We start from the raw sequence: 24,656 nt of genomic DNA, 5'->3' as shown, positions 1-24,656 counted from the left end.
TTGTGAAAGCTAACGGTTTGTAAGAACAAAAAAGTTCATTTTGATCCACTTATTAGGTTTACAGTGTGACTTTCTTTTAATTTTTTTACTCTAATTCAAATGCTTATTTTGCACGGTTCCCACAGTCATGGTAAACCTGAAAACATCATGGAAATGGACATTTCTGTAGTGAATATTATGTACTATATGTGAGTGATTCATTCTTTTCAGTTGTTGTTTTTTTTTATTTTTTTTAATTAAAAAAAAGGTGCACGAGACATTTTAGCGTCAGTCTGTGATGTTTTTCTGTGTAAACGTGCTAGACAGATATCTTTCACTGTTAGGCCGCATCCTACTGTTTTTCAGCATCTCACACAGGAGCACCATGATTTTAGGTGCCGTGATAAACAGTTAAAAGGTGTCTCTAGACAGCTACATTTTGCTCTATTCGTGGTGCTGCATCTAACTTTTTAGCACAAGTACATGTTAGCCAATTAGCCAAAAGGTCTGAATGAAACTGTTTTAAAAAAATCTGTATTCAGTAATCACAAACAGCTGGAAAGTTAAAGGCATGGAAATTAAATGGTTTAAAAGGGTGTAAATCTGATTCGCTTGGCGCCATGCGGGTGTCGGACGTGTGAACGGCGAGCTCTGTGCACTTTGCTAGTTTTTAATACTTTTTGTGTCATAAACCGGTGAGATTCGATACACCCTGTTCCATAACTGTTCTGTGAAGACAAGATGTCAAAGAATTCAAAATCCTCGGGCTCTGGAGACATTAACAGACACTTATGTGCTCGAGCTGATACCCCTGATAGAGCCGCAGACCGGGGACTCCGTTTATTTTACTCTGGATAGGGTCACCCGGCAGGGTTGCCCTCTTTCCCCATTATTGTTCTGTCTTGCCCTGGAACCATTAGCAGTCACGATAAGAAAGGAGGATAATTTTCCAGGGGTGATGGCAGAAGGTGTGGCGCATAAGCTTCTGCTTTACGCAGAGGATATTTTATTATTCATCTCTGACCCTTCTAGATCTATGCCTTGAAAAAATTATTTTCCAAGTTCTTGGGATACAGATTTAATTGGTCTAAATCCGAAGCTTTGGCTCTGACAGCATACTCCCCGATAACTGCTTTTCAGCTGGGTGCCTTTCAGTGGCCCAAACAGGGTATTAAGTATTTGGGTATTTTATTCCCAGCAAATTTGTGTGATTTAGATAGTTAATTTTGACCCTTTAATAAAAAGGTTGTCGAGCAATGTGGGCAGGTGGGCTTCATTACATTTATCTATGATTGGGAAGGTTAATGTTATTAAAATGAATTGTATTCCAAAATTCAACTACCTGCTACAGCCTCTCCCTACAGATGTCCCCCTCTCTTATTTCAAGCAATTTGATAGCATAGGGAAGTCCTTCATTTGGAATGGGAAATGTCCCAGATTACATTTCAGTAAGCTGCATAGGCCGATTGACAAAGATGGGCTAGGCCTACCCAAGATTTTGTTTTATTATTATGCATTCAGTCTCAGACATTTGGCTCACTGGTCGCTTCCACCTGAGAGAGCCCCTCCCTGGTTTTGTATTGAACAGGAAGTTCTTGCCCCTATTTCACCATTGCAAAGCCTTTCTATCAAACTAACCGGAGAAGTTAAATTACACCCCGTTATCTCTTATTTACACTCGGTATGGACAAAAGTGTCCAGAGTGTTTAATTCGGATATTTATCTAAATGTTGCCTCAAGCTTATGGCTGAACTCTAAATTATGTATTAAAAAGTCCCCTTTCAGCTGGTCAGAGTGGATTGTGAGGGGGGTTACTACACTCGGTGACCTATATGAGAGCTGTTGAGATCCTTTGAAAATTTGGTTCAACATTTTGGGATTCCCAAATCTCAGTTCTTTAGATATTTACAGCTGCGCCACTTGCTCTGTACTATTTTTGGAAGTAGCGTACACCCCCCTAAAGTGGCAGATACTCTGGGAGTGGTTATTACTGGAAAAGGTCATGAGACATCAGTGTGTTACTCACTGCTAATTCAGATGGGGGACGGAGCTTTAACTTCTCTCAAGAAATTATGGGAGAAAGATTTAAACTTGGTATTGGAGGAGGGAGAGTGTGCTAGGATTCTAAAAAAACGTCAAGTCTGTATCTAGAGACGCAAGGGTGCACCTTATGCAATTCAAGATTTTACATGGATTCTACTGGACCCCCTCTAGATTGTATAGGCTTGGTCTTAAAGACACACCCACCTGCTGGCGATGCCAATCAGAGGATGGAGACATAACCCATGTCTTTTGGGGGTGTGTTAAGATCCAGGAGTTTTGGTTGAAGGTTCAGAGTTTTGTATGTGATGTATTGGGCACTCGGGTTTCATTTAAAAGACGGTGTGGTTGTTTCAAGGAGCACAATACTTGTTGACCCCTCTCCAAACACAGCGCTTATGGTTGTGACCATAAAGCTCTATTTTGGTCTCGTCACTCCAAATTACAGTGTGCCAGAAGCTGTGAGGCATGTCAAGGTGTTGTCGGGCATATTGTAACCGGGCTTTTTTGTGGCATTGGCTTCTTTCTGGCAACTCGACCATGCAGCTCATTTTTGTTCAAGTATCGTCATATTGTGCTCCTTGAAACAACCACACTGTCTTTTTCCAGAGCAGCCTGTATTTCTCCTGAGGTTACCTGTAGAATTTTCTTTGTATCCCGAACAATTCTTCTGGCAGTTGTGGCTGAAATCTTTCTTGGTCTACCTGACCTTGGCTTGGTATCAAGAGATCCCCGAATTTTCCACTTCTTAATAAGTGATTGAACAGTACTGACTGGCATTTTCAAGGCTTTGGATATCTTTTTAGATCCTTTTCCATCTTTATAAAGTTCCATTACCTTGTTACACAGGTCTTTTGACAGTTCTTTTCTGCTCCCCATGGCTCAGTATCTAGCCTGCTCAGTGCATCCACGTGAGAGCTAACAAACTCATTGACTATTTATACACAGACAATAATTGCAATTTAAAAAGCCACAGGTGTGGGAAATTAACCTTTACTTGCCATTTAAACCTGTGTGTGTCACCTTGTGTGTCTGTAACAAGGCCAAACATTCAAGGGTATGTAAACTTTTGATCAGGGCCATTTGGGTGATTTATGTTATCATTATGATTTAAAAAGGAGCCAAACAACTATGTGAAAATAAATGGCTTCATATGATCACTATCCTTAAATAAAAGACAGTTTTTTTGCATGATCAGTCATATTTGCAAAATCAATGCCAAAATTTCACAATTTCTGCCAGGGTATGCAAACTTTTGAGCACAACTGTATGTTTTGTTTTTCTGTGTTCAATATGTGAATCAATAAAAAATTGTTAACCAGAAAAGGGTGTAAATCCTGATTTGTGCATAAACTCGCATTCATGTATCTTGGCCTTTGTCCTCAAAATATTTATTTCTCTCTTGTCATTATCTCCCTGTACACACACACATATTGTTAGCGATTTAGCAGCCCTTCTGTCTGCCTCCCCTGCTGTCAGCCTTTATTCATCTGGTGTTCAACTCCATTGATTAGGTGATGTGCATTGATAAGAATAAAGGGTAAGCTCAATAACCATTAGTGTCAATCATAGCCAAACTGGCAAGCTCCAAGGCCACAAGAGGCACACATTAGCGCAAATGAGGACGGACGCGGATTCTCTCACGTGTGCACTGTGAATCACTGCTAATCCACCCTGTCCGGGGTGTAAATAGTCATACAAAGCAATCACAGGGAAATAGGGATTTGACTGAGACGGCTTAGCGTTGAGGAACTCCCAGTGCTCCACTCCTCTCCTTCTCCCTGAGATGAGTAAGACATTTATATGGAATTGCACCAAGCAGAGTGTCATAGACTACTAATTCATTCAGTTAGATACTGAAATGGACTATATTAACATTCACTGTGAAAAAGAGATATTGGATATCAAAGAACAGGTCTTTAGATATATGCTCCATTCCAAAACCTAGTGAGCCCCCTATGGAGAAAGCATTTTAAGGCATCATAGGCATGCTGCTGATGCAAAGACCATTCCAAATGGTAGACATGTTAATTATGGTTCATGTACCTTAACTGGTAGATTAGAGCCCACGCTAGCACTGCCAAGGACATGAGTCCAGAGAACACACAAACACAAAAAACACAAAAAAAAAATGTAAATATTTTGACAAATGCATGCACGTAAAAAAAATAATGTAGATTTAGATAAGATATATGTAAATATAGTATACATTCTGTGGCTTTTTGTATGTGCTCTTTGCATATGTAGGCAGCAGACAGCAAGGCAGCTCACTAGGTTTTTGCAACAGAGCAGTTATCTTCATTTTACAATGAGTGAGATTGTGCAAGTAAACGTCTGAATATTTGAAGGGCAAAACTGCTCAGCCTGCATTTCAAGCTCATTCTAAGTGTTCTGAAAATCAGTGAGAGCTGCAAGGTCAGCCATATATTATTATTTCAGCCTTATCTTTAGCTGTTTGCGCTGTTTTGTACCTCCAGCAACACAAGATTGCTTTTCCTTGACCTCATATTGGACCTCAAATTTGTGATGTGTTTAAAGTGAACCTCCACCACACCATGTAAATCATAGCTCACGTGAGAGCTCTTGTACTTCATAAGAAATTGTACCATTGTGCATAGTGTCTGTCAAGTAAGCCCTTGATTAAGCTGACACAACTATATGTTTCCCTTTTAAGGATTAAAGATTTAAAGTGCCCTGGACTGGGTGTTTTTCTATTTGCCACATCAAAAAAATTTGTCATGGTGCATTTGTCAGAATTGTAGGCTCATATCTAAATATAACCTGCAATTCCAGCTCTCTTAATACGTAAACTTGTCTTACCAAATACATAGGCATTGTGCAGAACTGCAGATAAGAAGTGCGCTAATTATCCTCTAATAAACGCAGTCAGGCAAAACTAATGCTGCAGTGCGTCTTTTAATTAGAGGTTCAAAATGTCAGTCTTTAGTATTTGTACATCAGACTAAAAAAAAAACAGGCAAATTAGTCTAAGCTCTTTTCTTTTTTCCCAATAAATGATTTGATGGTCCCAGAGAAAGCTTTTATTTTAAAATTCAGATGCCGATGAATGTACTTTTTAATATTTAAGGCCATAAAAAGTCTTAAATATCTTAAATAAATGACAAGAAGTCTTAAATTTCTCTCTCTTTATCTCTCTCGTGCAGCCAGCATTTCGCAGCTCACACTTGAATTTTGTGTGAGTGCGTGCAAGCACAATCAAGCACATTTGTACTGAACTTGTGATGTTACAGATGTATGAACCTTCATAAATCTGTTAATCTGAAATGTAAATGGTGTTATATTGTGTCTCTGTAAGCGAGCCATGCAATAAAAACCATCGCTCCTGTTTATAATCAACAAAGATGACAACGTTGCAATTCGCAAGCACGCATCTTGCTTAGATGCCGTCTTGTTTAGACACATTTAAAATCATGGTGCTTCCTTATTTTACAGCACCTTTGACAAGAAAGGGAGAATAGCAAAAATGTTTTGTGTAAAACTAACAGAACTACTCAGCTGCAGGGTTCCATCTGTTCCATCTCTTATCTCAATTTCTCTAGAGTTCCATCTGACAAATACAGGTATTTTCTCTGCCATGTGAATCAGTCAATTTTAATACGTTTCTAATAATATAAATAAATAATAATTATATAAATATATATAAATACTATAATATCAATAATATACATAATATGAAAATATATTATCTATCTTTAATATAGTTTTTTAATAGTATATAATCTGTTTTCAGTATACATCATAACTTACTATTGACTTGTACTAGTTATACTTGACACAAAAATGAAAATTGTCATCATGTACTTACCTTCATGCAGTTGCAAACCTGTATATCTGCTTTATGTGGAACTTAAAAGAAGATGTTAGGGAGAATGTTAAAGTAGTTGTTAAAGGTATCTGCCAAGAAAAACAATATAAATGTAATTCAGCACATGATTGCATCACATCTTGCTGAGAAACAAGTGACTAAAGAGAAGGGTAGGCTACATGCATTCATAATGAATTATTATATTATTTATTAAATTATTAATTTTAAGGCACAATTTACAATCAAGTTGTTATCAAACCGCACAATTATGACTCTAATACATTAAAGATATTAAAGCTTTATTTTCTGTTAAAGCATAATATTCTGGAAGCTGCTTTGAAACAAACCGCTATACAAATAAAAATTACTTCACATGAATTCATTTAGAGTTTATATTATTATTATATTATTTAAAAAAGAAAACACATAAATGCACAATATAATATAACAAACATGTCCAGAGATATTCAAGTAGCCTCAGTGGTTTTGTATTGACCTGCTAATTAATTATTTTATGTGTTTTTAAACCTTTTTTTGGCCTTAAATGTTTATTTCATTTGGCCTTAAAAAGCCTTAAATTTCATTCCTACAAGCTGCAAATACCCTGGATGAAACTCTCTGTACTTTTGATGTTCATGTTCATGTTCATTTTCTTTTGATTTATTTTAGATTTGGCAGCATTCAGCTAAATCAATATTTGATGGGTAGCAAGCTCAAGAATTATTTTTGTATATTTGGTGCAAATGAAGAATAATAACATTAATGATGTGATGGAAAAAAATCAGTAAAATCTTTGAAAGTGAATATGTTCCTCGATGAGATTACCTTTAAAATGAATTTAATACTGGCTAGTTGAAGTGTCAAAATGTTTGTAACTGACAATGGTGACCAGACAAAGGATGAGAAAACACCAGAAAAAGGTGAACTAGATCAATACAACACTATTTCAATTCAGCCAGTCTTCAGGCCAGTTCAATTAGTATAAGGATGTCAATCATGGTCCAAAAATGGCTGGTTTTTAAATGCAAGGGCCAATGCATATTTGAATATATTAAGCCAGAATCTCACTTGGTCATGAATGAAGAGGTGAAAAATTTTATCTCGGTAATCACATTATGGAAATCACATATAAGATCCTTTAGGGCAGTGGTTCTCAACCTTTTTTTTTTTTAATGCCCCCCTACTTCATTCTCTTACCCCAGCCGCCCACCCTCCCAATTATGTGACATAATTTGAAAGCGGAGACTTTGTTGTACCGAAAAAAAAAACAAAACACAAAACTCAATATTTGTGTTATTTGCTTAATTTGCTCAATGCAACTTTGATGCATTGCATAATTTTAAAGATTTGTTAATAAATTCAGCAGGCTTACACATCATGAATGTGAGACCAAACCTTGCATTTCTTGAATTCAAGCAGATGGCAGGCTATATCTGTGGCCTATAAAATGAAAATGCAAAGACCATGGAAGCATGGATCTTCTTCACTACCATGGTTAGATGTAACATGATTTCTATAAAACAAACTATTTATAAACAGTAGACCTACTCTAAACACATGTAAAAAACAATAAATACAAAAAATAAATATTTATAAGTTGTAACAAAAATTTATTATATTCCCTCACTCCCCTAATGTAGCCTATGACAAATGTAATAGAGCTCAAGTAGTGATATGATCATATTTATTATCTAATAAATCCAATTGATAAAGTACAGTTAGTGTTATTATAGTAAATTCAAGGGTGGTGATGTGGAATTTTGTGCCGAATTCAAATGGTTTCCGCTTCTCGTGCCTTGCTTCTCACTGATTCTCCCAAAGCTGCGAGTTTAAGAGCTCGAGCTTTAAGAGCTTTGCACTCGCAGTGCTCTGTCCATTGAGCTGTATCCATCTACAGAGCCATACAGGTGCATTAGCCGAGGTATCCGCCTGTGTATTTGACACTGCTAAACCAGATACTTCAGATGCGTCGCTAGACTTCAAAATTAGATGAACCAAAGTACAAATGCGTACCAACCCGTAAAATTGAGAACCAACTGATATACTCCAAGTCTAGATAAACGTTTTAATGCTTAAGAGGAACTTGACTATAGATTTGATTATTATGACTGATAAACACCCCCCATTTGTAACCTTACGCCCCACTCTCTACTAATTTGCTCTCAGCGCCCCCTTAGGGGTGGTACTGCCCCCGTTGAGAACCTCTGGTCTAGAAAAACGATTTTATACAAAGAGGAACATGACGATCGATTTGATATATGACTGACAAATGCCCCCCATTTGTGACCTAACATCCCCCTCTCTTCTAATTTGCTCTCAGCGCCCCTTGGTATCCTTTGAACGCACCCTGGAGGGTGGTACCACCCCCGTTGAGAACCCCTGCTTTAGGGGAAGATAATGTCTCACTGCATTACTGCTGTGATGCTTATCATGAATGTTTTTATTTAAAAAGCCTATGTAAAACAATTCCTCTATCAGTTTATATTTTTGGTTTGCTTATTAATACAGAGAGCACAAATGCAAATATGGATGTCACCATCAATAAAAATATTCTCATACCTCTAGCGTTGGCAGTGGAGTCTAATTCTGTAGATGCTTTCCAGCCTCTCAAATAGATAAATACCCCCATACAAGTAAACGGTGAAATTGTTCTGACCTCTCGATGGGAAAGGACAAAATGATGCACTCAAATCAGTCATGGCCCAGATCCAATTACATGTTTTATAAATGTGAGGTATGAGTGGGGAATGTTAATTCAAATTCAGGTCAGACTCAGGGGCAGCAAAGCCATTCAGTCTAGCATCACAGAATCTTTCTTGGCCTTACAAAATAAGGGGGCAAAAAAAAGTAAACTGAACAAAAAAGATAGGGGGTCAGTGGAAAATTTGATTATTACAAAAATGATTACAAAATGTACTATTATTATTATTATTATTATTAACTTTATTATTCTATTTAAATTATTATTACCAAATTGCTGTATTATTATTATTAAATTATAATTATAAAATATTTTTAGGGATGTAAATGTAATCACTAGTGCTGTTAGTCGATTACAATTTTTAATCATGATTAATCAAATAGTTTTTCGTAGTTAATCGCGATTAATCACATATTTTGAAAGTGCTGTAATTTGTCTCTAAATATACTTCTTTTCCTGTCAAAATGCATTCATTTCCTTTTTAGGAAAGAAAAGAAAACAATATGTAACAATATAATGCTTTATTAACATTTTTCAAACTCTTCCAAAGTCTTCCACAGTATAAAGATAAAAAGGCACTAAAATAGCACAGATTCAAGGAACATTAAATGTTTCCCAAAGTCTAAGTGGGAGTTTGACTAATTGAAAGAACTAGTCCCCACCAGCATTGAGAAAAACTCAAATTACTAATTACTTCTCAAAATGTTTAAAAAAGATTACTTTGCTGATTACTTCATCCAAAAATGAATCACATTACTAGTAATTTTATTTTTAAGGTACTTTATAAATCACTTTTCCTAGAAAAGTTTTTGGTTTTCTGCTCAAATTCAAAATGTCTATATTTCCTCCTCATTCATTGTCACAATCCCTTCAGCTGTCACTGAAATGCTAACAGACATACATAAGAATTCATATTTTAAATGTATTATACATATTACTTTAGCACAAGTAATGTACTGAAAAGTAATTAATTGAAAGTCTGTAACTATAATCTGATTACAAGTATTTAAAATGTAATGTATTACAGTAATGTATGATTACAGTAACTAATTACTTTGTAATCGGCAACACTGGTTCCCACATAGGTTGCATATTCATTGCAATGGGCATCCTCCACAATATGAAGTCCAATATCAGCCGGCAGACTGGCTATCCGCTTTGTGTTTATGCTGTATTAACGGTAAATGCATTAATTGCAATTAAGAAAAATTAACTTGTTAAAATTTTTTATTTAATCACATGCAAGTTCATCACTTTCTGCAACAAAGCTCTGACAAATTGCTTTTCAAGGTTGTAGAAAAAAATTATTGGAGTCTGTAAACTATAGAAAAATCCTTGCTTTGACAACTTTAAAAGCAGTTTGCCTCTGTATTGTGCTCTTTCAGAACTCAGATGACCTGCTGGTGGCATCAGCAGAGTGTCCAAGTGATGATGAGGATCTGGAAGAGTGTGAGCCCGGCACTGGTGAGTACACACACTGGACGTCCAGCGTCACTGAAACTGTACACCTCAGCACACGTTTCAGATTATCCCTGCTCACAGGCAGTACACACACTATTCCCATTAGACCAAACCACTGTCCTAAATAAACGAAAAAATTGCTAGTTAAAAGTACAGGTTTTTAGTGAAATAGTCGCTAATGCATATATTTCAGTTTGATGCAGTTCTGCTGTAGATAATTCCTTATTTTAAAACCAACTAGTGTTACATTTTGGAGTTTGAAATAATTATTTTTCCAAGTTTTAAGTACATGGTTATGTATACTTTAATGTGCTTCATAAATCTCACATTTCCTTCATAAAATGAAATGCTTTTCAAATATTCAGGAAATAACATTTGGAACATCAAGCTTCTTTTGTTTCAAATCAAGCAGTTCTCACTAAAAATATAAATAGGCCTGTATATGTTAGATCAGTTTAAAAATTACAAGCATTAGTATTGTGTTGTTCTATCCTAACCTGTGTTTTGTATGTAAATTCTGTTTGCCATTATGCTTCTCTGCCAGCACTTGCACTCACATTAAACTTACAGAAACCATGAATAGTTTACGTTAAAAATATGTACTTCGGAGCTCAATGAGTCATTCAGAGAACTAAATTACTAACTGATTTGAGTACATTTATAGGAGTTTAGACTAAGGGTTACATTGCTTGAGGCAAGAGTTGCTTTCTTCTACTGCCAGGGCTATTCATAATGCTAAGTGGCCATTCCACTCCATCACTGGAGTCCACTATGGCCATTCATCATTAATATACTGTAGATGTGGTGTCAAAACCATTATGCCTAGTACATGGAATTATTCCTGTGTGCTCAGCTATTGCTTATGTGATTGTGCATTAAGTTGCAATCATTGAGTGCTGTTGAGTGGTTGAGCTCTTTCTGACAGGCCGTCTGAAAAATTAGCTGTAGCTGTTCAACATTCTGTTCAAGCCTTTGTTTTCTTGTCAGTTTACTTTATTTGAACAAAATTTTGGAAAATGTAAATATTTACATATCATCCCAGACATCTTAGATATTTAATAAGTGGTTCAATGTCCCCATTTCTTGGCTTTGTCTCAGAACCTAGTAAGCTGCCTACCTACCTTGATTGGACATCGCAGGCATGCTTCTTACTTGAAAATAGCCAACATTCTTGGTAGAAACAATTATGCTACCTTATAAGATACCTTATTTTAGGCAAAATGACATATATTTTTCATGAGGGAAATATGTATTTTCAGTACTAAAGCATCATTAGGAAGTAGTAGAATATTTTTAAAATTTGTCTCAATACGAAGCACACACAAATATCAGTTGAAAGATATTTTAACAATACTCAATTTAGTAGCTTAGCCACATGATAAGTGGAGTTTCTTGTGTGGTTCACCTGAATAGACCCGTTTCACAGACTGTGATGATGCTTTTCTGCCTTATTTAGCAGCGTAAATCGAACAACTTTTTATATTTGTAACTATTATTCTTTGCGTTAAAGGAATAGTTCACCCAAAAATGAAACATTTTCTCATCATTTTCTCACCCTCATGCCATCCCAGATGTGCATGGCTTTCTATCTTCTGCAGAACACAAGTTAAGATTTTTAGAAGAATATTTCAGCTCAGAAGGTCCTTACAATGCAAGTGAATGGTCAGCATAAAAGTAATCAAGTGGTTAAATATATACCTTCTAAAGCGATATGATAGGTGTGGGTGAGAAACAGATAAATATTTAAGTCCTTTTTTTACTGTACATCTACAATTTTACTTTCACATTCTGGTGTGGAAGTGACTTTCACATTCAGGCACCTACTGATGGGGCTGGTCAAATGTGGAGATTTATAGGAAAAAAGGACTTAAACATTGATCTGTTTCTCACCCACACCAATTATATCACTTCAGAAGACATGGATTTAACCACTGGAGTTTTATGGATTACATTTATGCTGCCTTTATGTCCTTTTTGGAGCTTCTCTGGAGTTGTTATGCTAATGTAGTTCTGGTCACCATTCACTTGCATTGAAAAATCTTTGTTTGTGTTCATCAGAAGAAAAAAAGTCACACATCTGGGATGGCATGAGGGTGAGTCAATGATAAAAAAAAATTAAAAAAAATGTATTTTGGGGTGAACTGTTCCTTTAAATTAACATGGCATTTATTTAAAAAGAATAGTCACCACTACTGCGTTGGGGTTTCAAATACAGCTGCTGAGGAAGTAAATTGTATCATCTTTCTCTCCTCTAACTGTCATAACCCAATGTGCATTATTATTTTTCTCTTTTGGAAAGTCGTTGAATGTATTAGTGGATTGTTTTTTATTTTGCTGTTGGAGCAAATGGGAACACAAAAATAATATTTGCTGTGGTCTCTCTTTCACCGCTACCTGTAAAAGGGTCCATTTAAGGGTTTGCACGGTGTGTTAGTGGCTGTTAACAAAGTTGCTACCTTCGAAGAGCATCTCAAATCAATTTCTTATTATGACGTTCCATTTTGATTATTATTATGTTGACAGTTCTCTATATAGGCATTAGACAGTAAGTATGCTCACCAGGTTTTGAGACACAGCATTTAACATTTTTTGATTATCTCAGAATGCACATATGCAGAGGATTTTGTCATTGCAAAGAATAATCTGTATTTTCAAATGTCAGATGAAAGACTAGAGCAAAGACGAGTAGAAAGAGTATAAAGGGGAGAAAAGTTGTGGGTTTTTTAAAGGGACCATCTTACACACCTTTGTTTTTTGTAATTTGCTTTTTTCCATGCAAAAATCATGCGGCCTATTTGTTGATGTAAGTGACCCAAACTCCATGGTTTGCTATCTTGTTTAACCAGAGAAGAGTCAAGAGCTATTCAAAATATGAGTTGGTTCTAATTTAGTTAAGCTTTCTGATCTAGAATTATTAATGTTAGCCAATTCTAGGAATTTGAATAGGCTTTGAAAATATTTTTTGCAATTTTATGTAGAATCTTTGTCTTAGAATAAATAGTAAAATAGAATATTAGTTCTATGGTAATTAGAAATGATAGAATAATAGTAATATTGATGTAGAAATCAGGTACATAAATGTTTCTATATTATGTGCGCGTGTGTGTACATTCTTTATTCCTCACTAATTCTTTCTTCTCTTACCCTCTCTCCTCTCTCGTCCCAGGAGGTGAACTAGTGTTGCCCATAATTACCGTGGACACCCAAGATCCCCTTTCCATGGCCACCCATTACCCTGCCATCCCCGCCCCTCCCACCTCCCTGACCCCTCTCCAGACCACCAAAGAGTCCCTCATACTGTCCGACCCCCGCCCACAATGCCCTCCGGACCAGGAGGACTGTGGCGACCCCATGGAGGTGTCGGCCTTTGGCTCTGGAGAAATGACGGAGTCTGATGACGAGGACTTTTATAAAAACTCCCCCATGGTCACTGACAGGACTGTCCTGCCACCACCCCCTGCCATAGGCAAGAGCGGGGGCCATGGTTCGGGTGATCACCGCCCACCGGTCCCCGCACCCACCACCCACCCTAACCAGCTCCACATCCCAGCAGGCAAAATGAACACCCGTGACCAGGTGCTCCTTCCCCCTGCCCCATCCTCGCGTCACACTCCAGGGCTAACTTACCCGCCTGATTTCCCCCATGTGCCCACAGCTCATCCCACCGATCTAATGGAGAAGGGTCGGCCCGGCGCCGTGGAAGTGATCCGGGAGTCCAGCAGCACCACAGGCATGGTGGTAGGCATCGTGGCAGCAGCCGCCCTGTGCATCCTCATCCTCCTTTACGCCATGTATAAATACCGCAACCGAGATGAAGGCTCTTATCAGGTGGACCAGAGCTGCAACTCTGGCTCTGAAAGCAACGGTGCCGTAGTCAAGGAGAAGACACCGAGCACGACAGCAGCTGTCGCCAAGACGTCCACCAAGGGCAAGAAGAATAAAGACAAGGAGTATTATGTCTGAGGAATGAGTGTATGAGAGAGAGAGAGAGAAGGGAAGGAGGTGAACAGAAAGGAAATCAGCTGGCTGAGGATTTTCAGAACTTCAAATCACCTCCTCTGCATCCTCAAACATTTAAGCCACACAATCTTCTGTTTACTTCTCCTCCAAAAGTTTTTCTCCTCTTCTGCCACAGAAAGATAAAGAAGGAGGGAATGAGGAGAAAGGAACACTGATGGATGAATGAATTCTCCCTTCTTTGCTGTCTTACAAAGCCATTGTTGTATGTAATTTTATCTACTTCATGTCTAAAGAAAATCTTCCATTACATTCCAGATGATGTAATGCTCTCTACACTCTTTGCAATTAAAAATTTATGTTTCGCGTGGTCTGAGCGTCCACAGAAAGGTAACAAAACGCCATGGACAGGGAGAGAAAACCTCCCTTCAACATGCAGGGTTTTAAAAATGTCTCTATACACTGTTTTGCGGCCATTCCTCCAATATTAAATTTATACATCTATAAAATTGAGATGACAAAACGTTTCCTTTTCCCTCACAGTAATAATTTATTTAGAACAGAAAATGATTGTGTTCGTTTTTTGCACGAGACGAGCAGATGCTGCTATCAGTTCTTGAGGATAGGCTGTGTTAAATCTGACACCTTTTTCAGAGAAAGAAAAATAATTCGTTTGGAAAGGCATCAGATAAGGTCACATCTTCTGCTTTGTAGTCCTATAGAGCTGAAATACCCGAGTAGTTTGGATATTTTTTGTCAGGTGTATAAATTAAGATTAATCTGCCCATCATGAAACACAGGAATCGAATTCTTTCATTTTTGTTTTATCTGCCATGGTTGTATAAACACATTCTTGCTCAGAACCGCATATCAGCTGTTAGACAGCAAAGCCTCCACCAGAAGGTATGAAAGTATGAACCGTAAACGTCCATCTAATGACCATTAAAGGCATTCAAGAGGCATTGTCTCTCCTTGGTGCTGAAACATAGTGATCTGTTAGCCTACTAATTGTGTTCCATGCATGATGTATTCACATTCAGCTTTTGATGAGAGTTTTTTTATATGATATGAAATGCAAACCATAAAGTTGAGAACTCTGATCTCACTTGGAGTGATTTAGGGCACACATTTGCCATGAGAGAGCAAGACATGGATAAAAGGAAAAGCTTTGGAAAGCTAGACTATCCTGAACTGAACATCAGCTCGGTTGTATCTATGTAAATACAGGACATTGCTGAAAACACATTAGGATGCAGGTTTGTGTGTATCGTGCGTGCAGTATGTATGCGTATGTGTGTGCGCTTGTGTGTGGCATTTGTCCCAGTTTGTCCTCTGGCATGACAAAGAAATACACAAGACTACCAGAACTCTATCTTGTGCCCCTTATATTCTCTATGGTGTGAAACTACAGCCCAATACCCATCTGAATGAGACTACAGACAGTGAAACAAACAGGATAAGGCAAATGTGAAGAGGAAATCAAATCATATTTTGAGAACTGTGTGGCATCTCTACTGGTAGAAAATGGAACTTGTGTAACTGTATTGTTATGCCAATTCAACCCCAAACCTTACAGGAAAAGAAACCTTAAAGGAGTGAACTGACAGGACTTTTACGGATAAAGCAGCGCAACCTTGTGTCCAGACTTTGTATCAAGGAAGGACAACTCCTTGAAATGAGAATAAATTAAAAAAAAGAAGAAAAAAAAGAAAAGAAAAACACAGTATACTGTCTAGATATTTCTCACATTTGAAAATATGGGTTTCCTGAATTGACATTCCTTGTTATTACAAAGAGGTTTTTGTTTACTCCTTTCTCTGCAATTGAAAAAAAAAAAAATTTAAATACAAATATATATATATATATATATATATATATATATATATATATATATATATATATATATACACACACACACATTTTTTTTACAACAGATATTACTTCAGTGAATATCTGTGAAATAAATGTGAAATTCTGAATTTAAAAATTGATGTTTTGGAATTTGGTAAAAGACTAAGCATTGCATCTAGCCATACGGTAACTCCATTTTGCATTTGAGTTATTTTTGTTAAATCATCAACAGGGCTTTTTTGTTTGTGGTTTTGTTTTGTTTTGTTTGTTCTTCCCAAATATAATTGTCATTTACATATGCTGGTCAAAGTATATTCCTGTTTTAATGTAATTGTAAAGTGTTACTGTGAGATGAAATCTAAATATGTGTACACTGACAGAGGGAAAATACACTTGGTTCTATACTTCGTACAGATTTGTTCAGTGTGGTCTCTTATTTATATGAATAATGTGTCAACTTGAAGTCAAAAGCCCAGTGTACCAGAGTATCGCCTTGCTGGTCCTCTGGTAAAACATGAAATCTTCACTTAAATTATTGTTTTCTACTGTTTCAGACTCTCATGTTAAAGCTGAAGTGTGTAATTTCTGCACCGCTAGCGCCACCGAGTAAAAACTGTTTTCAAACAGCTTTCTGAACACATCCCTGTCTGCTGTTGATCAAACAAACAGATAGACCTGCCCCAACTATTGCTTGAGTCAATGTTGTTTTGTTGGGCTGGACGGCCCCTCAAACAAATACATTTTTATAGAGCCACAGTTGTCGAGATAATTAATCTACAAATGGCTTACTTTTATGTCTCTGCGTATTAAGCTGGGATAGCAGAATGTACAGTATATTAACAACAACAAAGATGCACACTTCAGCCTTAAGGACCCCCTTAAATCACTTGACAAGCAGTTTTCTGTCTTGTGTTGATGTATTTCTTAATGAAACAGGAAGTTGAGGATATATTCAATTTATTAAGGGTTCATTCCTTCTTTTACATAGCCAATAGTCTTTAGTTTAAAACACAACTATGAACCATCATTTGCTACTTGCTATTGCTTGTAGAGAGCATTTTATTGGACATCTGTGCGAGTAAGATGAGTCATCTTCCTGGAAAACGGACCAAAATAATAATAATAATAATAACAAATGATATATATATCACACACACACACACACACACACACTGGCGGCCGAAAGTTTGGAATAATGTACAGATTTTGCTCTTATGGAAAGAACTTGGTACTTTAATTCACCAAAGTGGCATTCAACTGATCACAATATATAGTCAGGACATTAATAACATGAAAAATTACTATTACAATTTGAAAAAAAATTTCAGGACTTCTTAAAGTACTTCAAAGTGTTCTCATCAAAAAATCCTCCACGTGCAGCAATGACAGCTTTGCAGATCCGTGGCATTCTATCTGTCAGTTTGTACAGATACTCAGGTGACATTTCACCCCACGCTTCCTGTAGCACTTGCCATAGATGTGGCTGTCTTGTCGGGCACTTCTCACGCACCTTACAGTCTAGCTGATCCCACAAAAGCTCAATGGGTTTAAGATCCAGAACACTCTTCCCAATTATCTGTTGTCCAATATCTGTGTTTCTTTGCCCACTCTAACCTTTTCTTTTTGTTTTTCTGTTTCAAAAGTGGCTTTTTCTTTGCAATTCTTCCCATAAGGCCTGCACCCCTGAGTCTTCTCTTAACTGTTGTACATGAAACTGGTGTTGAGCAGGTAGAATTCAATGAAGCTGTCAGCTGAGGACATGTGAGGCCTCTATTTCTCAAACTAGAGACTCTGATGTACTTATCCTCTTATTTAGTTGTATCTGGGCCTTCCACATCTCTTTCTGTCCTTGTTAGAGCCAGTTGTCCTTTGTCTTTGAAGACTATAGTGTACACCTTTGTATGAAATCTTCAGTTTTTTGGCAATTTCAAGCATTGTAAAGCCTTCATTCCTCAAAACAATGATTGACTGACGAGTTTCTAGAGAAAGCTGTTTCTTTTTTGCCATTTTTTACCTAACATTGACCTTAAGACATGCCAGTCTATTGCATACTGTGGCAACTCAAAAACAAACACAATGTTAAGCTTCATTTAATGAACCAAATAGATTTCAGCTGTGTTTGATATAATGGCAAGTGATTTTCTAGTACCAAATTAGCAATTTAGCATGATTCCTCAAGGATAAGGTTGATTCCTATACTTTGTGATCAGTTGAATGCCACTTTGGTGAATTAAAGTACCAATTTCCTTCCGAAACAGCAAAACCTGTACATTATTCCAAACTTTTGGCCACCAAAAGTGCATTCAGAAAGTATTCAGACTCCTTCATTTTTTTCACATTTTATTATGTAGCAGCCTTATGCTAAAATTCTTTATTTTATTTTTTTCACACCAATCTACACTCCATACCCCATAATGACAAAGCAAAAACCAGATTTCTGATAACTTTGCAAATGCATTAAAAGAAAAAACTGAAATATCACATTGACATAAGTATTCAGACCCTTAACTCAGTACTTAGTTGAAGCACCTTTGGCAGCGATTACAGCCTCAAGTCTTTTTGGGTATGATGAGACAAGCTTTGCACACCTAGATTTGGGGATTTTCTGCCATTCTTCTATGCAGATCGGATGGGGACTGTCAGTGGACAGCCATTTTCAGGTCTCTCCAGAGAGGTTCGATTGGGTTCGAGTCCGGGCTCTGGCTGGACCACTCAAGGACATTCACAGAGTTGTCCCTAATCCACTCTTGCATGTGTGCTTGGGGTCATTGTCCTGTTGTAAGGTGAACCATCTGCCCAGTCTGAGGTCCTGAGCACTCTGGACCAGGTTTTCATTAAGGATATCTCTGTATTTTGCTGCATTCAGCTTTCCTTCAATCATGACCAGTCCCCGCCGCTAAAAAATACCCCCACAGCATGATGCTACCACCAAAATGCTTCACCGTTGGGATGGTATTGCGCAGGTGATGAGCGGTGCCTGGTTTCCTCCAGACATGATGCTTGGAATTGAGGCCAAACAGTTCAATCTTCATTTCATCAAACCAGAGAATCTTGTTTCTCACAGTCTGAGAGTCCTTTAGGTGCTTTTAATGTGTCTTGCACTGAGGAGAGGCTTCTGTCTGGCCAATCTGCCATAAAGCCCAGATCGGTGGAGTGTTGCAGTGATGGTTGTCTTTCTGCAAGTTTCTCCCATGTCCACACGTGATCTCTGTGACTCAACCAGTGTGACCATCAGGTTCTTGGTCACCTCGCTTACCAAGGCCCTTCTCCCCCAAATGCTCAGTTTGGCCGGGTGGCCAGCTCTAGGAAGAGTCCTGGTTGTTCCAAACATCTTCCATTTAAGAATTATGGAGGCCACTATACTCTTGGTAATTTTTTTTATAGCCGTCCCCAGATCTGTGCCTCGACACAATCCTGTCTCTGATCTCTTCAGGCAATTCCTTTGACCTCATGGCTTGGTTTTTGCTCTAATATGCATTTTCAGCTGTGAGTCCTTATATACACAGGTGTGTGCCTTTCTAAATCATGCCCAATCAGTTGAATTTGCCACAGGTGGACTCCAATCAAAGTGTAGAAACATCTCAAATATGATCCAGAGAAATGGGATGCACCTGAGCTCAATTTCAAGTGTCATAGCAAAGGTTCTGAATACTTATGTCAATGTGATATTTCAGTTTTTATATATATATATATATATATATATATATATATATATATATATATATATATATATATATATATATATACATTTGCAAAGCTATAAAAAAAATCTGGTTTTTGATTTGTCATTATGGGATATGGAGTGTAGATTGATGTGAATTTTTTTAATTTTAATTATTTAAGCATTTTAGCATAAGGCTGCAATATAACAAAATGTGAAAAAATGAAGGGGTCTGAATACTTTCTGAATGCACTGTATATATATATATATATATGTGTGTGTGTGTATATATACAGTTGAAGTCAGAAGTTTACATACACCTTAGCCAAATACATTAAAACTCAGTTTTTCACAATTCCTGACATTTAATCATAGAAAACATTCCCTGTCTTAGGTCAGTTAGGATCACTATTTTATTTTAAGAATGTGAAATGTCAGAATAATAGTAGAGAGAATGATTTATTTCAGCTTTTATTTCTTTCATCACATTCCCAGTGGGTCAGAAGTTTCCATACACTTTGTTAGTATTTGGTAGCATTGCCTTTAAATTGTTTAACTTGGGTCAAACATTTTGGGTAGCCTTCCATAAGCTTCTCACAATAAGTTGCTGGAATTTTGGCCCATTCCTCCAGACAGAACTGAGTCAGGTTTGTAGGCCTCCTTGCTCGCACAAGCTTTTTCAGTTCTGCCCACAAATGTTCTATCAGATTGAGGTCAGGGCTTTGTGATAGCCACTCCAATACCTTGACTTTGTTGTCCTGAAGCCATTTTGCCACTACTTTGGAAGTATGCTTGGGGTCATTGTCCATTTTAAAGACCCATTTGCGACTGAGCTTTCTTCATGGCTGATGTCTTGAGATGTTGCTTCAATACATCCACATCATTTTCCTTCGTCATGATGCCATCTATTTTGTGAAGTGCACCAGTCCTTCCTGCAGCAAAGCACCCCCACAATATGATGCTGCCACCCCCATGCTTCACGGTTGGGATGGTGTTCATCAGCTTGCAAGCCTCATCCTTTTTCCTCCAAACATAATGATGGACATTATGGCCAAAAAGTTCAATTTTTGTTTCATCAGACCACAGGAAGTTTCTCCAAAAAGTAAGATCTTTGTCCCCATGTGCACTTGCAAACTGTTGTCTGGCTTTTTTATTGTGGTTTTGGAGCAGTGGCTTCTTCCTTGCTGAGCAGCCTTTCGGGTTATTTCGATATAGGACTCGTTTTACTGTGGATATAGATACTTGTCTACCTGTTTCCTCCAGCATCTTCACAAGGTCCTTTGCTGTTGTTCTGGGATTGATTTGCACTTTTTGCACCAAACTATGTTCATCTCTAGGAGACAGAATGCATCTCCTTCCTGAGTGGTATGATGGCTGTGTGGTCCCATAGTGTTTATACTTGCATACTAATGTTTGTACAGATGAACGTGGTGCCTTCGGGCATTTAGAAATTGCTCCCTAGGATGAACCAGACTTGTGGAGGTCCACAATTTTTTTCTGAGGTCTTGGCTGATTTCTTTTGATTTTCCCATGATGTCAAGCAAAGAGGCACTGAGTTTGAAGGTATGCCTTAAAATACATCCACAGGTACACCTCCAGTTCAGTACACCTCCTATCAGAAGCTAATTGGATAACTGTCTAAAGGCTTGACATCATTTTCTGGAATTTTCCAAGCTGCTTAAAGGCACAGTTAACTTTGGGTATGTAAACTTCTGACCCACTGGAATTGTGACATAATGAATTAAAAGTGAAACAATCTGTCTGTAAACAATTGTTGGACAAATTACTCGTGTCATGCACATAGCAGATGTCTTAAACGACTTCCCAAAACTATAGTTTGCTAATATAAAATCTGTGGAGTAGTTAAAAATGAATTTAAATGACTTCAACCTAAGTGTATGCAAACTTCTGACTTCAACTGTATATATATATATATATATATACACACACACACACACACACACACAGTGCATTCAGAAAGCATTAGGGAAGCATGGTGGTGGTAGCATCATGCTGTGGGGGTATTTTTCAGTGGCAGGGACTGGGGGACTGGTCAGGGTTGAAGGAAAGCTGAATACAGCAAAATACAGAGATATCCTTAATGAAAACCGGGTCCAGAGTTCTCAGAACCTCAGACTGTGCTGAAGGTTCACCTTCCAACAGGACAATGACCCTTAAATATATATATATATATATATATATATATATATATATATATATATATATATATATATATATATATATATATATATATATATATACACTGTATATATTCCAATTTTTGGTCCGTTTTCCAAGAAGAGAAAGACTAAAATGTGATTAAAGTTTATTTTGTAAACTTTTTGAAGTTCACTAGCACATAGATGGCCTCAAAGCTGACAGACATACTGTAGACTAAAAGTGCACAAAACTTAGTTTTTTATTTCATAGGGTATTTAAAGAGATAGTCCAACAATGAAAATTCTGTAATCATTCAACATGTTCAAACTGGAAGTCAACATGCTGCTAGCGAATGTTCAAGTACCCTGACATTGACCCCATTCTGCTAAGTTATTAACAAGTGCCATCTTCCATAAGACGTCTTTGCATCAGTTCATATGCCTCAGAGATGTGTTCATATGCCTTTTTTTAGTTTTTTGTCAAGTCTCCCTTTAAAACTGGAAAAACTTTATTTCTTTTAATCTTTTTTTATGCTTTTAAAACTTTAACTGCATTTTCTTTCAGCATCATGGCACTCATTCTGATGAATAACAAAAAATATCTATTCAGTTTTCACAGTTTTGCTGCACGCCTCACATTTTGAAAACCACAGACCTAATCAATGAAGAACACGATTCGGAGGTTGCATTTTCCCTCCAAGTTTAAATTTTTCCTCCTTGATAGTTAAGGGTTGGGTTTATGTTAGAGTGTATGGTTAATGAAATATGCATTCCTGTTGACTGTATTACATCATTAATAACTTAAAGTACAACTTGTTTTTGGCGCCACTCTGTGGACATTTCACCCGGAAGCACGTTCCCATACGTTCAACAACACTTCCAGCTTTGGCCACTGGGGGCAGTAGTTGAAATTTCGGTAAGCACAGACCAATTTCACAGCTGAAGAATTTTCGACCAATTCACCCTCAAACCCATATAACTTTCTTTTGTGAAACACCAAAGTTGATGTTAGGAAGAATGTTAGCCTGAGTAACCATTCACTTTCATTGCTTCTTTTTTCCATAAAATGAATGTGAATGGTGAATGTGACATTGAACATTCTGCCAAACATTTATTTTTGAATTTGCATTTTTGGATGAACTCTCTCTTTAAATATTGAATATGAATTTAAAAATAGGGCCCTATGGGGGAGTCACATGATGCTATGCGAAGGTTGGTCACTTAAAGGCGAGCTCCTCTTAAACTTTGCTACAGTTATCCTTTTAAGCAATATTAACCGGTGAGAACCGTAATAGTTTTGTTTGCTAACTGTGCTGGGAGGGCAGGATGACGAAAAATACGACATCATTGGCCTGTGGGGACATTAAAAAGCACTTACGTTCTCACGCATCAGATGCCTCGCAAGATCAGGATGGCGGCGGTCCAGTCAGTGGTGGCAGCGAGCTTCGTGAAGTAGGTCGGGAGATCTCGAACATTTATGCAGCGCTGATGAAAATCTCGACTGACTTGGAGGGCCTCGCAGAAATATCGAGCGATCACATCTATGGAGGAGAAACTTTCCACCCTGATCACAAGAATGTATGATGCTGAAAAATCAAGTTTCTGTAGTCGGCCGAAAGAGAGCTACTGGCTAACCCGCCTACTACCAAGGCTGATGTGGAACACCTGCACATTAGTTTTGCCTGCACTCAGTCAACAATACAGGCTACACAAGGACACATTGTGCATTTTACTGATGCAGCCTGAGAGGGTATGCTATTCTGTTGGCTGCCCACTGACTCTCGTTCTACTCTTTTTTTTCTTTTTCTCATTCTCCCTTTATTGACTTATTGTTGAGTTCATTTGTTCATTTTGTGGGTTCGATGTGATTATTTACTGGGGCTTATTTTATGGAATACAGTTTTGTGCAATTTAATGGCACGGTTTATGTTAAAAACAAAAACAAAACAAAGAGAAAAAAAAACACACAAAAAAGAAAACATAAGACTTGAGCAATCCGGTAGCAATAGTGTTGCGGAAAATCTCGTGAGCGTGCATGGACCGTTGGATTTCCGGGGTATGGATGCCAGTTGGGACTGTTGTGCACAGGGTTGAAGCACATTTTTTTTTCCTATTCTGTGGGTTGTTCAGGATTTGATTGTTACATCAATGTTGGAAAGTGGTCTATATAATTTTGCCTTGGGTAAACAATTTATTTTTACATGTCAATATGTCACACTAATATAGGTAAAATGTTTCTCTCTACATGGAATGTTAGTGGGTTCGGGCACCTTATAAAAAGGAAGGAAGGTTGTATCTTTCCTTAAGCGTAAAAAATATGATATAGTGTTCCTTCAAGAAACGCACCTTTCTTCACAGGAAACTGAAAAACTTGGTAGAGCATGCGGTGGGCATGTGTTTTGCAGTGCTGATTCAAGTAAGAGAAGGGGAGTCATCACATTGATAAGTAAGCAGTTACAATTCAAACGTCTCAAACAGATCAAAGATGATTATTGTTTTGGCTGAAATATAGGGGGAAAACCTTATTTTGGCTAACATTTATGCACCCAACGCTGATGATCAGAACTTTTTTATAGATCTTGAGGGGAAGCTACAAGCTGCTGGGCTCCTTCATTATATGGTTTTGGGTGGAGACTTCAATCTTTTAATGGATCCAGTCCATGATCAACTGAAGCGCCGAATGTCATCCAATGGTCTTAGAGAGTTGACCCAGCTAAAATATAGGTACAGTACTATTCTGTCACAGAAGGCTGAGTTTTGGTTATTCAGGGAAAGCCATATTTTGAGTCGGGGGAAAAAACAGGGAAACCTCTTGCCAGATACATAAAACAGAGAGAGTTTTTTTCCCACCATTCCTTAAGTGAAGTCTTCTGGAGGCAATATATTTATTTCCGCCACAGATAGTAATAAAGCCTTTTAAGAATTATATTTCAGTCTTTATAGTTCTACGTCTTCGTCTACTGATAAGGATATTAGCAACTTCGTAGAGTCATTAGAACTTCCTAAATTGACGAGTGATTA

At 37.5% G+C, this 24,656-nt stretch overlaps 1 protein-coding gene across 9 annotated transcripts in view; it reads left to right on the top strand.

The window, feature by feature from the left end:
• The window catches only part of LOC127428483 (neurexin-2-like), a 574,215-nt gene extending 558,400 nt beyond the window's left edge, over window positions 1-15,815 (top strand). For 7 of the 9 annotated variants that reach the window (XM_051676890.1, XM_051676891.1, XM_051676889.1 and 4 more), the window contains 2 exons: window positions 9,932-10,010; window positions 13,174-15,815. In XM_051676890.1, coding sequence (XP_051532850.1) covers window positions 9,932-10,010; window positions 13,174-13,970 — 876 coding nt within the window. In that variant the 3' untranslated portion in view covers window positions 13,971-15,815. The remainder of the gene's footprint in view (window positions 1-9,931; window positions 10,011-13,173) is intronic. The other 2 variants (XM_051676894.1, XM_051676892.1) reach the window with 1 other exon arrangement.
• Window positions 15,816-24,656: the final 8,841 nt, after the last annotated feature.

Source organism: Myxocyprinus asiaticus, chromosome 38, assembly GCF_019703515.2.
Source record: "Myxocyprinus asiaticus isolate MX2 ecotype Aquarium Trade chromosome 38, UBuf_Myxa_2, whole genome shotgun sequence".
Lineage (NCBI taxonomy): Eukaryota > Metazoa > Chordata > Actinopteri > Cypriniformes > Catostomidae > Myxocyprinus > Myxocyprinus asiaticus.
The sequence above is the reverse complement of the archived record's forward strand: the minus strand, read 5'-3'. Positions and strand labels throughout refer to the sequence as shown.